Source organism: Protobothrops mucrosquamatus, unplaced genomic scaffold, assembly GCF_001527695.2.
Source record: "Protobothrops mucrosquamatus isolate PMUCROS unplaced genomic scaffold, P.Mucros_1.0 scaffold_19, whole genome shotgun sequence".
Classification (NCBI taxonomy): Eukaryota; Metazoa; Chordata; class Lepidosauria; order Squamata; family Viperidae; genus Protobothrops; species Protobothrops mucrosquamatus.
The window spans coordinates 789053-803866 of NW_015386095.1; the positions used below are offsets into that span (position 1 = coordinate 789053).

A 14814-nucleotide genomic window follows, 5' to 3' on the forward strand; every position below is an offset into this window, starting at 1 on the left:
AAATAATAATAAATAATATAAATATAATAAATTATGACAGCAGGTATATAATATTCCAAGAAGCACATACATACCTGAATTGAATGCAGATTACATAAGTCTTACGTTACGCAGTGTAAATGTGAGGTTGTTCTTAAAAATGCACATGATATAAAGAAAATACAATGAAACTAATTTGCTGAAATTTATGCAATCTAGAGCAGGGGTGTCAAACTCAATTTCATTGAGGGCCGCATGAGGATTGCGGTTGCCCTCGGGGGGGCTGGGTGGGTGTGGCCAGTGTGTGTGCGGCCTACGGGGTGGGTGTGGATGGAGTGGGTGTGGCCTACTGGGTGGGCATGGCCAGCTCTACATCATTTGTGTCAAGGGTGCCTGTGAGGACCTGGGCAGGAGTGGGACAGATCTGAGGGTCTCTGGCAGAAGGGGATGGGACCAGGGCAAGTGCCAAGGCATGGTCCACTGGAGGAGCCTTACTGTTCCTCTCAGGCCATGCAGGGAGGGCTGGATGGTGGTGTGGGCTACTGGGAGCCGTGGACAGCAGAGGTCAAATGCCCAGCCTGGCCCTTGAGCACCCACGGCAGCAAGCCCAGCCCCACTTCCCCAAGGGGGCACCCAGCTGCACTTATCTCCTCCTCAAGGCTGCTGCTGCTGTGCTTGCTCTCCTTACCCAGGTTGCTCATGATGGGTATGAGGGCAAAGTCAGAGGGAGGCCCATTCCCTCTCCATGGGAGGAGACCCGGCTTTGTATCCAAAGCTTCCTTAGCAATAGGATGGGAGACCACCAGGATAGGCCAGGAGGAGGGGGCAAGGGGATGGTGAAAGGGCAGCAGGGCAGGACTAAGGCAGGACTTCCCTCTCTTTCTTTCCTTCTTTCCTTCCTTCCTAAGTACAGAGTGGTGGGAAAATATTTGAGATGAGGGAGGGAGAAAAACAGGCAAGAAACGCAGCTGGGGAGGTGTCACCCTTCGTGAGGAATGAAGAAATGCACCATCGCCTGGAAGTGGCCAGCACATGGCCCTCACCTACTTCACATATCTGGCTTGGTGGGCTCTGGGGGAGAGGATGCCATGAGCAGCGTGAGAGTCAATGTTACTGTGCAATGCCGCCCAGCCCCCTGCCTGTCCGGTTTCGGCAGACAGCAGGGCATTTTCCTCATAGCGCCAAGAGGCTGAACCGGGCAGCGCAAATCCAAAAAGAAACGCGATGCTGCCCAGCCCCCAGCCTGCCCAGTTTCGGCAGGCAGTGGGGCGCTCTCCTCACAGCACCGAGAGGTTGAGCCGGGTGGTGCAAAGCTTGCCAGCTTTGCACTTGCTGCCTGCTGAAACTGGGCAGGCTGGGGGCTAGGCAACATTGCACTTCTCATCAGATTTGCGCCACCCAGCTCAGCTCTTGGCGCTGTGAGGAGAGCACCCCGCTGCCTGCTGAAACCAGGCAGGCTGGGAGCTGGGTGGCCTTGCATTTCTTTTTGGATTTGCACCGCCCGGCTCAGCCTCTCGGCACTGTGAGGAGAGCGCCCCGCTGCCTGCTGAAACCCCTCCCCCAGACCCCATCAAGCCGGATATGTGAAGTAGGTGAGGGCCATTTGCTGGCCACTTCCAGGCAATGGTGCATTTTTTGATTCCTCACAAAGGGTGACACCTCCCCAGCATGCACCCAGGGGATGGGGCCGACGCGGCGGGCTGGTTCCTTGCTGTTTCCAGACGGCCTTGTGGAGTAAGACTGAATGCGTTTCAGCATAGATGGCCACCACAAAATTGTACATTGGCTCCCGGCCGACCTGGGCCAGGGCCAAGGCAGCGGGGGCCGTTCCCTCGCTGTTTCCAGGATGGCTTCACGGGCCACATGAAACCACTTTGTGGGCCACATCCAGCCCCCGGGCCTTGTGCTTGACATGTCTGATCTAGAGCAACCAGAGGAGTAGTAGGATGCATGCATAATATATCTGAGCACAATAGAATTGCAGAAAGAAAGAATCAAAGTGCATTAACCATGATAAGATGCCTTTTGTTGGTTATTCAATGATTTCCAGGGTGAAGCACTTAACACAGCTACTTATCTGCATCCAGTGCAGAGAAACCCAGTTTGAGTTATAGAAGGAGAGGGCGACAAATCAAATGTGTCACACCTAAAGATATTTGGATGTAAAGCTTATGCATAGATCCTTAGGAATAAATTATAAAAGCCAATTAGAAATAATGCTGGGATATCAAAGGCTATAGGACTTTAGACTTTTAAAACTGGAAAAATTAAAACTGGAAAAGTAAATCCGGGTATTATTATTTATTTTAATGAAGGATAATCCCAGATAAATTACAATATCTATATATAATATCTAGACAGACACACCAACCTGATTTTACCAATAGCATCTGAGTCAACCCAGAAAATACACAAGGGAAAACAGCTAAAAATAACATCGCACATTCAGAAGCGGTTACTGAAAATAAGTCAGAAGAATCTGAAATGGTATCCGATTCAGAAGGGGCTATTGACAAACAGTCTGAAACAGTATTAAAATTAAGGAGTTCTCACTGATTTAATAAAGGAATCCCACTTGAGAGAATGTGCTGCACAGATAGAGTAAGGGATGTGTCTGATGCCCATTCATGGGGAAAAAATACAGGAACTATCAGCACTTAAATAATTTCCTCCCTAAGAAATGGGAATCTTTGCACAAAAACATGGATTCTAACAAAACTAAAAAATGGGCAAGAAAGACATAGACTGGGAGGGGGGATCAAAATCAGCTATGCCACTAGTGGAAATGTTTAATGCTATAATGCTAAGTTACTAGCAAAGGCCTAAACGTATAAATATGGGGAAAGTACGATGAGGGTTTTTGCACCAGTAGTTAAACTTGCAAGCCTCAGAATTCTATGTAGAGTAATCACTTTATAAAACAGCATGTGGAGCACTTAGATATTAATAGAGTCTTTCTACATGAGTCAACCAAGTTTTGAAGATCCAGGGAAAGAATAACTGGTATGTGAACTGAAAACTCAACATATAGACTAAAGGAAGCAGCCACCAAACTAAATATCCCATGCCTGGGCTTTGAGCTGAAAAAAGCTAATCCATGTTTATATTCAAGAGGTAAAAATAGAGGACATGTGTACATTATGTTGAGAATCCAGCTGTATATGCAGAGGAGAAGAAAGACGGCTTGGAGATAGCAAATAATTTAAATAAAGTGGAAATAAAACATCACTCTCTTAGAATTGAAATAAAAAAGAATACAGTAAGCTTACTTTATTGTTTAAAAAAAGATAGTAGTCCCAAAGAAGTGTCTAGGTCACAGTGAGACCAATGAGTCAAATACATCCATGATTGCTTGATATCTAGACAGAGAAGGGAAAACTACCAGACATCACAAGTGTGAGTTGGCTGGAGAATTCAAAAAGTTGAAGACCACACATGTTAAAGTTGCCAACTTGGAAAAATACTGAGAGCAAAACAGGAGGAAAGCCTATGTTGCTTTCAGAGGAACAGAAAGAACTCAAAAGAGTGAAACTGACAAGCCTATAGACGTACATTTATTCTATGTCAAACTGTCTTACAATGTCGGCAGTCCTCGACTTACAGCCACAATAGAGCCCAAAATTTCTGTTGCTAAGTGAGACAGTTGTTAAATGACTTTTGCCCCATTTTATGACCTTTCTTGCCATAGTTGTTAAGTGAATCACTGCAGTTAAGTTAGTAACACAGTTGTTAAGTGAACCTGGCTTCTCCATTGACTTTGCTTGTTAGAAGGTCACAAAAGGGGATCACACGACCCTGGGACGCTGCAACTGTCATAAATATGAGTCAGTTGCCAAGCGTCCGAATTATGGTCATGTGACCATGGGGATGCTGCAGCGGTCATAAATGCGAAAAATGGTCAGAAGTCACTTTCTTCAGTGCCATTGTAACTTTGGTCACTAAATGAACTGTTGCAAGTTGTGGACTACCTGTAAAGATGCCTTGAGGTTTTCCAAAGGAGTATTATATTTTCCAGTTCATTATTGTGAAGGGATTTTATTATGCTTAAGGTTAATATTAGTAATATTGATATTGGTAGTGATACTTTATATATATTGCTTACATGAAAAGAGCATGGTAAGGGGAGGGGGAAAAGGAGTTACGGATGGAGCCTGGGTTGCTGTGTATGAATAATAATAATAATAATAATAATAATAATAATAATAATAATAATAATAATAATAATAATAATAATAATAATAGTAATAATAATAATAATAATAATAATAATAATAACTACTTTGCAAAATACATCAAGAAACTGCAGCTTCCTGCAATAACTCCAGCAATGTTACAAAAAACTGCGCTACTTGGAACATCTTATATTTTAAGGAGATACCTGGTTGACACCTAGGATGCTGGTAGCAACCCGTGTCAACCATCAGCGCCAGCCAATTTGAATGTTCAGTTGACTGAGGTTCATGTTTAATGAATAATAATAATAATAATAATAATAATAATAATAATAATAATAATAATAATAATAATAATAATAATAATAATAATAATAATAATAATAAAAAAAATTGGAAGGGACCTTGGAGGTCATCTAGTCCAACCCCCTGCTCAGGCAGGAAACCTATACCATTTCGGACAAATGGCTGTCCACTCTCTTCTTAAAAACTTCCAGTGTTAGAGTATTCACCACTTCTGGAGGCAGGTTGTTCCACTGGTTAATTATTCTAACTGTCAGGAAATTTCTCCTTAGTTCTAGGTTGTTTCTCTCCTTGGTTATTTTCCATCCGTTGCTTCTTGTCCTGCCTTCAGGCGCTTTGGAGAATAGCTTGACTCCCTCTTCTTTGTGACAGCCCCTGAGATATTGGAACACTGCTATCATGTCCCCCCTCGTCCTTCTCTTCGTTAAACTAGACATACCCAATTCCAGCAACCGTTCCTTATATGTTTTAGCCTCCAGTCCCCTGATCATCTTTGTTGCTCTTCTCTGTACTTTTTCTAGAGTCTCAACATCTTTTTTAAATCGTAGTGAGCAAAACTGGATGCAGTATTCCAAGTGTGGCCTTACCAAGGCATTGTAAAGTGGTATTATCATTTTATTATCATCATCTTGGAATTATTTTTCTGTACCTTTTCATTCCTGATACAAAGACCTGATCTCTTTGTTCTGGAAAGGTATAAAAGGTGGAAGACATCTTTCCTGGTTGTTGCCTTCATCTCTCTACCAGCCACGAAGAGAGATGGGGTCACCCAACTCTATTTTGATCAAAATAAAAGTTGTTTGCTTGCTGAAACCTCGGCTCAGGAGTTTCTTTGGCTCTTTTAAATTCCTGAGTAATGCTGGGACAATTGTAAGGCTAAGTGGAAAACCTTACAATTGTTTTGAGCAATAAAAGCATTGGCTTTTTCTAGTTGGTTGTTTCTTCTCATAGAGTGCTTGATTTTATTAACATCAATGATTTTTTTTCCTTACCCCTGTCTTTCAGAATACAAATCACTGTGACAAAAATTGTCCTATGCATAAGAGCTGAAGAATGAAGAAACAAAGAAGAAGCACATACTTATCGTGAAGATCTTTTGCTCCATTAAACAAATCCATCAAATCGCTGCCAGTGTAAAAGGATTGTACTTTGTTCAGTTGTTTTTCTCCTCGTTCTATCTCTCTTCTAACCAAATATATATCCTCACACTGTCAAAAAGTAAGCCATTTGTTACAACTGTTGAGCAGCACAAACACCACAGAACATTTTTTAAAGCAAATAATTACAAGGCATTATCTACAGTATACAGTTTATAGTACAACTGCTTTAAGTATTAAGCAGGCTTTGGAGTAATATTTTATTGCTTCTCCTATTCTTTCTGAGCATTGATTTCCCAAGAAGAATTTTCTATAGTGTTTCTTAAAGTATGCTCCTTGGTCCTTGGGGGTCTGTCAGGGGTCCACAATATCAAAATTATTTGCCAGACATTGAAGATATTTGCACAAATTTAAAATAATGTCCCTCTTATTTTTATTTGTTCAAAAATATGGGTTTTTGAATGCAAAATATTTTAGTTAATATCTAGTGGGTTTATTAATCAATAAATATTTGATGAATGCATGAATTTTAATTTTTAATTCAGTAAATATTGATAAATATATCCCATAGAAATATAAATTGTTTTAGAGTCCCCCATAATTTTTAAATGTGAGAAAGGATCCTGACAGCAAAAAGCTTAACCCTTAGTAGTTCTTAGCCTTTTTTTCCTCTCTTAACTAAAAGAATGTAATTCCAATAGAAAAGAATTTATATAGATTGGGGTTGAACTATGGACTCCCTCTGAGCTTCATTGATTTCTTGCAAACATTTCATTACCTCACCAACTAACACCTGACTAGTGCTGATGACGTTACCTAGTCAGATAATAAAATGTCTGCAAACAAACAACCAAATTCAAGGAGCACAAAGTATGTAATATTTTTAGCCAGATATTTCAATGTTATCTTCACAATAGCCCATGAGCTACTAATTAGTTTTGTAGGCACCATATAGCCCAAAAACATGCAAATGATGTCTGGCTTACTATAATGGGATTAGTCCCTAAAATAAATAGCCTTATTTTAATTATCACCATATTACTGTTGGTTTTGATATCAACACTTTCCACATGTTAATTAAGCAACCCCCCTGGCTTTCATCAATCCCCAAGACATCAAACTTCAGGGCAAACCAAAAAATTTAGTGTAACTTTTTTCCCACTATTTTGTCATACATAGAGCAGCAATTTCCTCAAGTGTCCCAGAGACTATATTCAGTGGAGAAAATACAATAATTTGAGCCAGAAACTAAAGTGGTATCAAAATGAAGATGTACAACTCACTTAAATGTTATTTTATTGAACTGATCTAGTGTTGAACCAGTTAATAAAACTCGATTCTTAATATTGGTTTGTTGCAATCTTTTTGCTTGTTGTTTTTTTTTAAAACTACCCAATAGCCAAAATTCTCTGGGTGTTATTAAAATAATAACTCTTTTGATTTTTGTTCTCTTCTTTCCTCTTTATACCTACATTTTTCTGTATTTTACTTATAATTTTGAGCATCTTTCCCCAAGTATAGTTTTCATATGTTTAAGAAATTCATATGAAATTCGTATGACATTTATCTTCATTAAAGCTATTCTTCTGGTCATCCAACTATGGTGAAGAATAATGGAGTTATAGTTTGTAGTAACTCTGGGATACAGCTGAAGTACCTATTATTGTTATTTTTTATGCAGTCTCCTGCAAGTTGAATTTAACTCCTAGTCATTTCAGAACCTATCCATATAGTTTATTTGGAAAAAAATATAGACATTACTTGCCACATTCTTCTGGGATGTTTTCCAATTTCTCAATTTAATCTACAAACCCAATATTCCATAGACATCCTTGAGCACTGAGCTTCCTTGTTGGTTTCTCATGCAGGTATTAAGCAAGTCCAATCCTGCTCAGCTTTTTGCACAGTAGGCCCAATCAAGATCATAGGTGCATAAAGGATATCTTGCTCAAAATCTAGTGCCAACTATGATACGGAATGAGACAACTTGCTGTGGCCAACTCTTTGCGGGACAACTCGCCGTGGCCAATTTGCCATGGGACAACTTGCTGCAGGATAATTTAACAATTCAATTTAATTATTTAAAATAAAAATTATTTTAATTTTTGTCATTCACATATCCTTTGGCATCCTTTCTTCAAGGATTCTATTCCACCATTTCTTTATATATTAATGTAACTCTTGTCCCACAATGAGTTGTCCCATGGCAAGTTTGCCGTGGTGAGTTGTCCTGTGGAGAATTGGCCACAGCAAGTTGGCTGTGGTGAGTTGGCCACAGCGAATTATCATAGACCCCTTTAATTTGGACCTGGACCATTTTTTTGTATATTTTATTAATTTTTACAGTAACAATCTTTAGTATTTAATAAGCAACACATTGTCTGGGTTTACATGTTTGACATTAATAGTGATACAATTTCCATTCCTTTATTCCATTTTTCTAACCATTTATAAAAAAATTCCCATGTTTGAAAGTATTCTGAATCTTGCTTCCCCTTCATTTTCAATGTAAGCCTATCCATTTCTGCACAGTCCAAAATTTTCTTAATTATATCTTCTTCAAATGGTATTTCTTCATTTTTCCAGTATTGAGCAAATATAATTCTCACTGCTGTTAATATATGCAATATTAAGTATACACATTTCTTATCATAATTTTCTGAAATTATGCCAAAAAGAAATAATTCCGGTTTATAGTCTACATGCGCGGCTATCATCTTTTCTAGCCACCTATGTATTTTTGACCAATAGTTCTTTGCTTTAGGGCATGTCCACCAAACATGATAATATGTGCCTGGATTTTGTCTGCATTTCCAATGATTGCTAGACATATTTTTAAACATTTTGCTAGTCTTGCAGGTGGTAAATGCAAAATTCTGTATAAGTACCTGGCTTCGTTATTTTATAGTTTCTTTCCCATAGGTTTTGCCATTTTTCTAACTCTACATTGTGCCCAAAACATTTTGCCCAAGTTATCATTGTTTCTTTCACTTGTTCATCTTCCATCTTTAAATTTAACAGAAAATTGTATAGTTTCTTAATCAATTTGTCATCTGATGACAATAGTATCTGGTCTAACGTTGTCTGATCTTTGTAAAAACCATATATTTTTGCATCTTTCTCATATCTCATTTGCTCAATGCCCTGTTCTTCCCATTCTTGTTTAGTTTGTAGTTTCCCCTCAGTATTCAAAATATCTTTATAAGTCACAAGTTTCTCATAATTAAGTTTGGGTGTACGAATGCCTCCGTTTTTGAAATCCATCCTGGTATTTTCATGTAGGTTCTTGATTTTACCTTTTCCCATGTCAAAAGGAGTGCATTTCTTATATAGTGGTTTTGAAAGTATTTGTGAATTTTGTTCTTCTCATACCATAGGAAAGCATGCCATCCAAGTTGTAGGTCATGCCCTTCCAGGTATAATAGTCTTTTGTTTCTAAGACAGGGATCTTCAAACTTGGCCTTTTTATGACTGGCTGAGGAATTCTGGAAGTCCACAAGTCATAAAAGGGCCAAGTTTGAAGATCCCTGTTCTAAGAGTTATTCATTCTTTTAACCATGTTAGTCCGGTGCTTGATAGTACAAGACCCAGTCTGGTAGCCCAAAGCTTCCATTTTCTTTTGCTTCTTGTAACATTTTCAGTCTGATTCTCACTTTTTTCCTTGCCAGATAAATTTCAGTATCAATGTATTTAATTCATTGAAAAAAAATTGTCAATTTTTATCAGTATTGTTTGAAATAAAAAGAGTAGTTTTGGTAAAATGTTCATTTTCACAGTCGCTATTCTTCCTAACATTGATAGTAATTTTTTTCATTTTTCCAAGTCTAGTTTTATTTGTTTTAATAATTTTATATAATTATCTTCTTTGATTATTGCACACCTTGCTGTTAGATATATCCCCAAATATTTAACTTTCTTTACTACTTGAAGGTCTGTTTTTTTTTATAATTGGTTTTTTTGTTTATCTGTAAGGTTTTAACTATAACTTTAGTCTTTTCTCTATTGATTTTCAATCCTGCTACTTCTTCAAATTCTTCAATCTTTGCTAATAACTTAGGACTTGTCTGTAACGGGTCCTCTAATATAAATACCAAGTCATCCACAAATGCTTGTAGTTTGTACTTTTCATCTTTTATCTCCATTCCTTTAATTTCTAGATCCTGTCTAACATTTCTGTTCAACACTTCCAGAGTTAAAATAAATAATAGTGGGGATAATGGACACCCATGTCTTGTGCCTTTTTTAATGTTGAAACTCTCTGTAAAATCTCCATTCACAATTATTTTGGCAGTTTGTCTATGATAAATTGTTTGAATTATATTCATGAAATTTTCTCCAAAATCCAATAGTTTAGTTGTTGGACCAAAAATTGCCAATTGACATTATCAAAAGTTTTCTGTGCGTCTAAAAAAATCAAAGCCATTTGTTTCCCTGGATACATTTTGTAATATTTCAATGTGTCTAAAATCATTCTTAAATCATTCTTTATTTGTCTCTTTGGTAAAAATGGACCTGGACCATTTTTAAAGACTTACCTCAAAAGGTTTTGGGGAATCAGGATCTGTCAGATAAATATGGTAGTAGTGAAATCGTCCACCTGTGCTGCTGGCCAGCTCGTGCAAAAATTGATTGGCTCCAGTATCATCACAGTTAAATGATATAGTGTGAACTGGAATGTTTTGCCGAAGTTTGAGTTCATCTAAAATTGTATTGGGGTGCTGTGCAATGAACAAGGAAGGAAAAATGTGTAAATTTAAAGATATCCAAATAGAAAGTACTTAAATGATCACTTAGCCTTTAACAATAAATCAAGTAGTGTGGAAGCATTTAATCATTATTCCATAGCAATCAGTGGCTGGGACTTTCTTAAATCAGAAGCCAAATTCCACTGGATGAGCTTTAAATTCCAACGTAAAAACTCTTGTCCAAATGGCTCTAATTTCTATGTTGCAGCATTTCTGGACAATAATTTAGTTGGTTGGCCAATTTGGTCTAGTGCTTGAGGCATCAACCAGAAACTGGGAGACCCACATTAGGCATGATAGCCAGCTAGGTAACCTTGGATCATTCTCTCTCACACAGCCTAACCCACTTCATTTGGCTGTTGGTGTGGGAAAGATAGGAGGAGGAAGGAGTACTATGTGTGTTCTCTGCCTTGAGTTATTTATACAAATAATAAATAAACTGAGAATCTTCAGATTTATCTGGCTTCACTTGGTCTATATGGCTGACAAAATCAACCTAAGCACTACAATGTTCACTTCAGGCTTCTCTCATCTACTGTTGTTACTTTCCAGAAGAATACATTAACATCTATCTCCAGTGGCATTTTGGAGAGAGCTTATGCTCTCTACTACACTCTAAAACTTTTCATCCCTATGCCAAAAATAGTAGCTACTTGCATGAAGCATAGGAAAATACTGCTATTTGCAAACACCTCCCCAATCAACGTTAAAAAAAATATCAAACTTTACGTCAACTATTTTTTGCATTTCTGTGACTATACACATACAGTCCATTTTAACCCGATATCAGATTCTATAATACATTAAATAAGTTATTCTTCTACCTTCTGTAGAGCCCTATTATTTTCCCCAAAGTAGTCAATATTTTAAGGTTTTTTTAAAAAATAGAGGGTTAAACAATGTCGAATTTGCTTTTTGTTGTTTGCTATTTGCACCTAGATCATGGCTGGAAACCTGTTTCCGCTTGATGATTTGCAAAGTACCTCAGCCTAACAGATTTGGCCACAAAAATACAGATGATCACTAGATAGGAACAAATATATGTATAAATCTTTGCTGTGATTGTCCATACTTCTGAAGCCCATATCTTGCAGCCAGAACTAAGTTAAAAATCTCTTGAGGTTCACATTTCAACAGTAGTTATGCTCAATCTGAAAGTTCTTGACCATGGGTTGTCAGATTTACTGATACATTTCTTATTTCTATGGAATATTTAACTAACAAGAAACAAACCAAAAATATATTTAAAGAGTCTCCCCCATCTTTTCCCTCAGTTTTATATCATAACAATAGTCGAATGAGCTGAACCTCTGAAGGAGTATCACTTGGGGAGAAGACTAGATTCAGAGGTCCACAACTTATTTACTGGCTAAATCTTTTCTAATCATTATTTACAATAGCATTACTCTGCAGCATAGTGAGGAAACTCAAACTCCATAGAATAAGCAATACAAAGTTCAAGTTCCAACATCACTATTCACATGAAGCTCAAATTCTGATGGTGTATGTTCTCTGATGCACACCGCTGACTGCTAGTGGTATATGTAAAGAAATAACCAACACTATGGCATAGCAACAGAGCATCCGGTTTTACCAGTTGTTAAAAGAAAAACAATGCTAAATGTACAGCTGCCATTTCTGGTATCGCTTCTCTATTTTATGCTTAGACTGAGCATTTCCATTTTTGCCATCATCATGTTTCTGTCTCTTATACCCCATTAAAATCATCTCTATTTAGATCAGCTAAACCTTTCTTTCACAGGATTACAATTGCTGTCTTTCCACTGCAGCTTTGTCCTCCTATGAATATTGCCAGTTCTGTCCCCTGCTCAGTTTTTATTTAAAAAGACTTTTTGTTCAGGTAGCAGCCTCCAAAATTGTTGTTTTCCCCTCCTAAACCTAATCCCATTTTCCCATAAACATCACATTTTGGAATGCCCTACTTTAGATACAGAAATGCTTCTTTGCCTTCCACTGTCACCATATCCTCCTCCCAATCTTTCATGTTTCCAATGTGTTGATGGAATAAAGACTGGGAGGAGACACAGGGATGTATGCCTTCCTTCATCTGTCACCTTGTAGTCAGTTTGACCATCCTTGGTCTACATCATTGTTTTGCTTTGTCATCTGGCCAGTGTTACATCATCATATTGTCTTGATATGATTTGCTTCTTCATAGCTACCTGATCAGGTCTCCCATCAGTAAGAAGATAAATGGCTTGAATGTCACAATCAGCAAAGGCAATCTGAAGCGCTTTCAGTATGTTTGTAGTAGTCCCAACCTAGGCAGACAGTGGAGGAACAGAGAAAAATTAAAATGTTAATGTGGGCAGATTTATGGAATGGGTTATAAAAATTATTTCTCAGGTGTGCTGGTGAGGCATATTTTTAAACTCTTTATATAATCTAATTCACATTGTAGATAATATATGTGATATTTAAAATCCCATTATTCTTTACTGATATGTTCAATAGCTGAAAGTAACAGTTCTGTAATGAAAGACTACAAAAATATATTTCTGTAGTTTGCTGGAAGAGAAGAGAACTGTTAAATGGAAACCAACTACCAGTAGCTATTTGGATTAAATGAGGGACTACTGGCACTTCATTAGCCTGAAGACAGCTTCAGAAATGATTATTGACAGATAAGATTAACTTATTTATTTATTACTACTTAAATTTATATGCCTCCCATCTCACAATCAAGAGACTCTGGGTGGCTTACTGAGTTTTCTCTCTTCCTTTAGAGCAGTGATGGAGAATATAAAATACATGTGCAGTAGATACAAGGCCTCTCAATCCAATTAATAATTCTTCCCGGGCCATGCCCTTTGTCCTGCTTTAAATTACCAAGTGTATCTACACCAATGAGCATGCCAGATGGAGAATTCTGGGAACTGAAGTCCATACATCTTAAAATTGTCAAGGCTGAGAAACCCTGGTCATTTCCTTCAAAGTAATGAACACTCCCAATATCCCTCAATATTCCTTCCTGGAGCAGGAATGTCCTTCTGAATCAACATTCTTGCTCATTAAAAATATTACTATAGAAAAGAAGGCTGAGTTATTTTAAATCAAATCTGTATTCTAGTAAGCATGGTTACTGCATTAATAGAAATTAATATAATAAAAGTATAAGTGTTTATAAAAACACCAATTACCATAGTAATAGTAGAGATAACCTAAATTATGTTGGTCTACTTGGAAGGATTCCCTTCATATGAAATTTTACAGTAACACAAATATATTGAAACAGAGCATGGAAGAAGGGAAGGAGAACTCCAAAAATAGTTTAGCTCCTTTCCATTTGCTTAAACTTTTTTCTATAGTTACCTGAAGTTGTTTTATCCAAAGTATAGCATCTTCTATATTTTCTTCATTAACTTCAGCAAGTTTGTCTTTCCAGGCTATTGCTTCAGCATCAAATTTAACAAAGTTAAACCTGGTTTTGTTCTGAAACTGTTCCTGTAAGAAATTGTCTGTTGAATGATTTCTCTGAATGAGAAAAATCATATTCCCTTTGCCCGCCCACCCACCCTGTCATCATATATGAGAAGCAGTCAGTTATGGGATAATATTTCATTTGTCTAGCAAATACGTATTAAATGTTTTGGAAATTGTAATTCTGCTCTTTTAAAAATACTGTCTACTTGTACTTAATTTTCTCCATGAGGTACTCAGCATTGCCAGAATTCCCACCCAGCATAGTGAACTTACTTACTTACTTTTACTTACTTACTTTTACTTACTTACTTACCTACTTACTTACTTATAACATTTATTTGCCACTCATCTCGTATCCAACAACTCTGGGTGGCTTACAACATAAAAACACTGAAAAGATTAAAACCACCCATTATAAAAACAGTGTCAACATAGCAAATGATGACACCATCACTGGAGAACAATGATATGGGGAATGTCCTAATTCATTGTCTGCCATTCCATCTGAGAAAATGGACTTAGAAAATCTCTTCCACTTGGAGGGCACTAGTAGAACATTAATGTGGAAGAATAAGGTTCTAGCTCAGTTCTAACAACTCCAGGAAAGATTGGAAAAGATTACACCTAGAACTAATTCCAGGCAGCACATATTCAGCTAGAGCACGGGTGTCAAACTCGTAATGTCACATGATGTGTCGTGACATATCATGACTTTTTTCCCATTGCTGGCAATGGACTGGACACGGTTTTGGCATGACGCATCCGGCCCCCAATTTGACACCCCTGAGCTTGAGAGATCAACAATACAGGAAATCCTCAATTTACGGCCACAACTGAGCCCCAAAATTTCTGGTGCTAAGTAAGACAGTTGTTAAGTGGATTTTATCCCATTTTATGACCCTTCTTGCCACAGTGGATCAATCAGTTAAGTGAATCTTGCTTCTGCATTGACGTTGCTTGTCAGAAGATAGCAAAAGAGATCACATGACCCAGGGACACTGCAACTGTCAGAAATCAAATGATCATGGGGATGCTGCAATGGTCGTAAGTGTGAAAAGCAGGCATAAGTCACTT

At 37.7% G+C, this 14814-nt stretch overlaps 1 protein-coding gene across 1 annotated transcript in view; it reads right to left on the reverse strand.

Annotated features, from left to right (window-relative positions):
• VWA3B (von Willebrand factor A domain containing 3B) overlaps positions 1-14814 on the reverse strand; it is an 85007-nt gene that overhangs the window by 35111 nt on the left and 35082 nt on the right. Inside the window, exons 13-16 of the mRNA XM_015830485.1 lie at positions 13630-13761; positions 12480-12578; positions 10087-10269; positions 5535-5662 (exon numbers count right to left, since the gene is read on the reverse strand). Of these exons, the coding sequence (XP_015685971.1) occupies positions 5535-5662; positions 10087-10269; positions 12480-12578; positions 13630-13761 (542 nt within the window). The remainder of the gene's footprint in view (positions 1-5534; positions 5663-10086; positions 10270-12479; positions 12579-13629; positions 13762-14814) is intronic.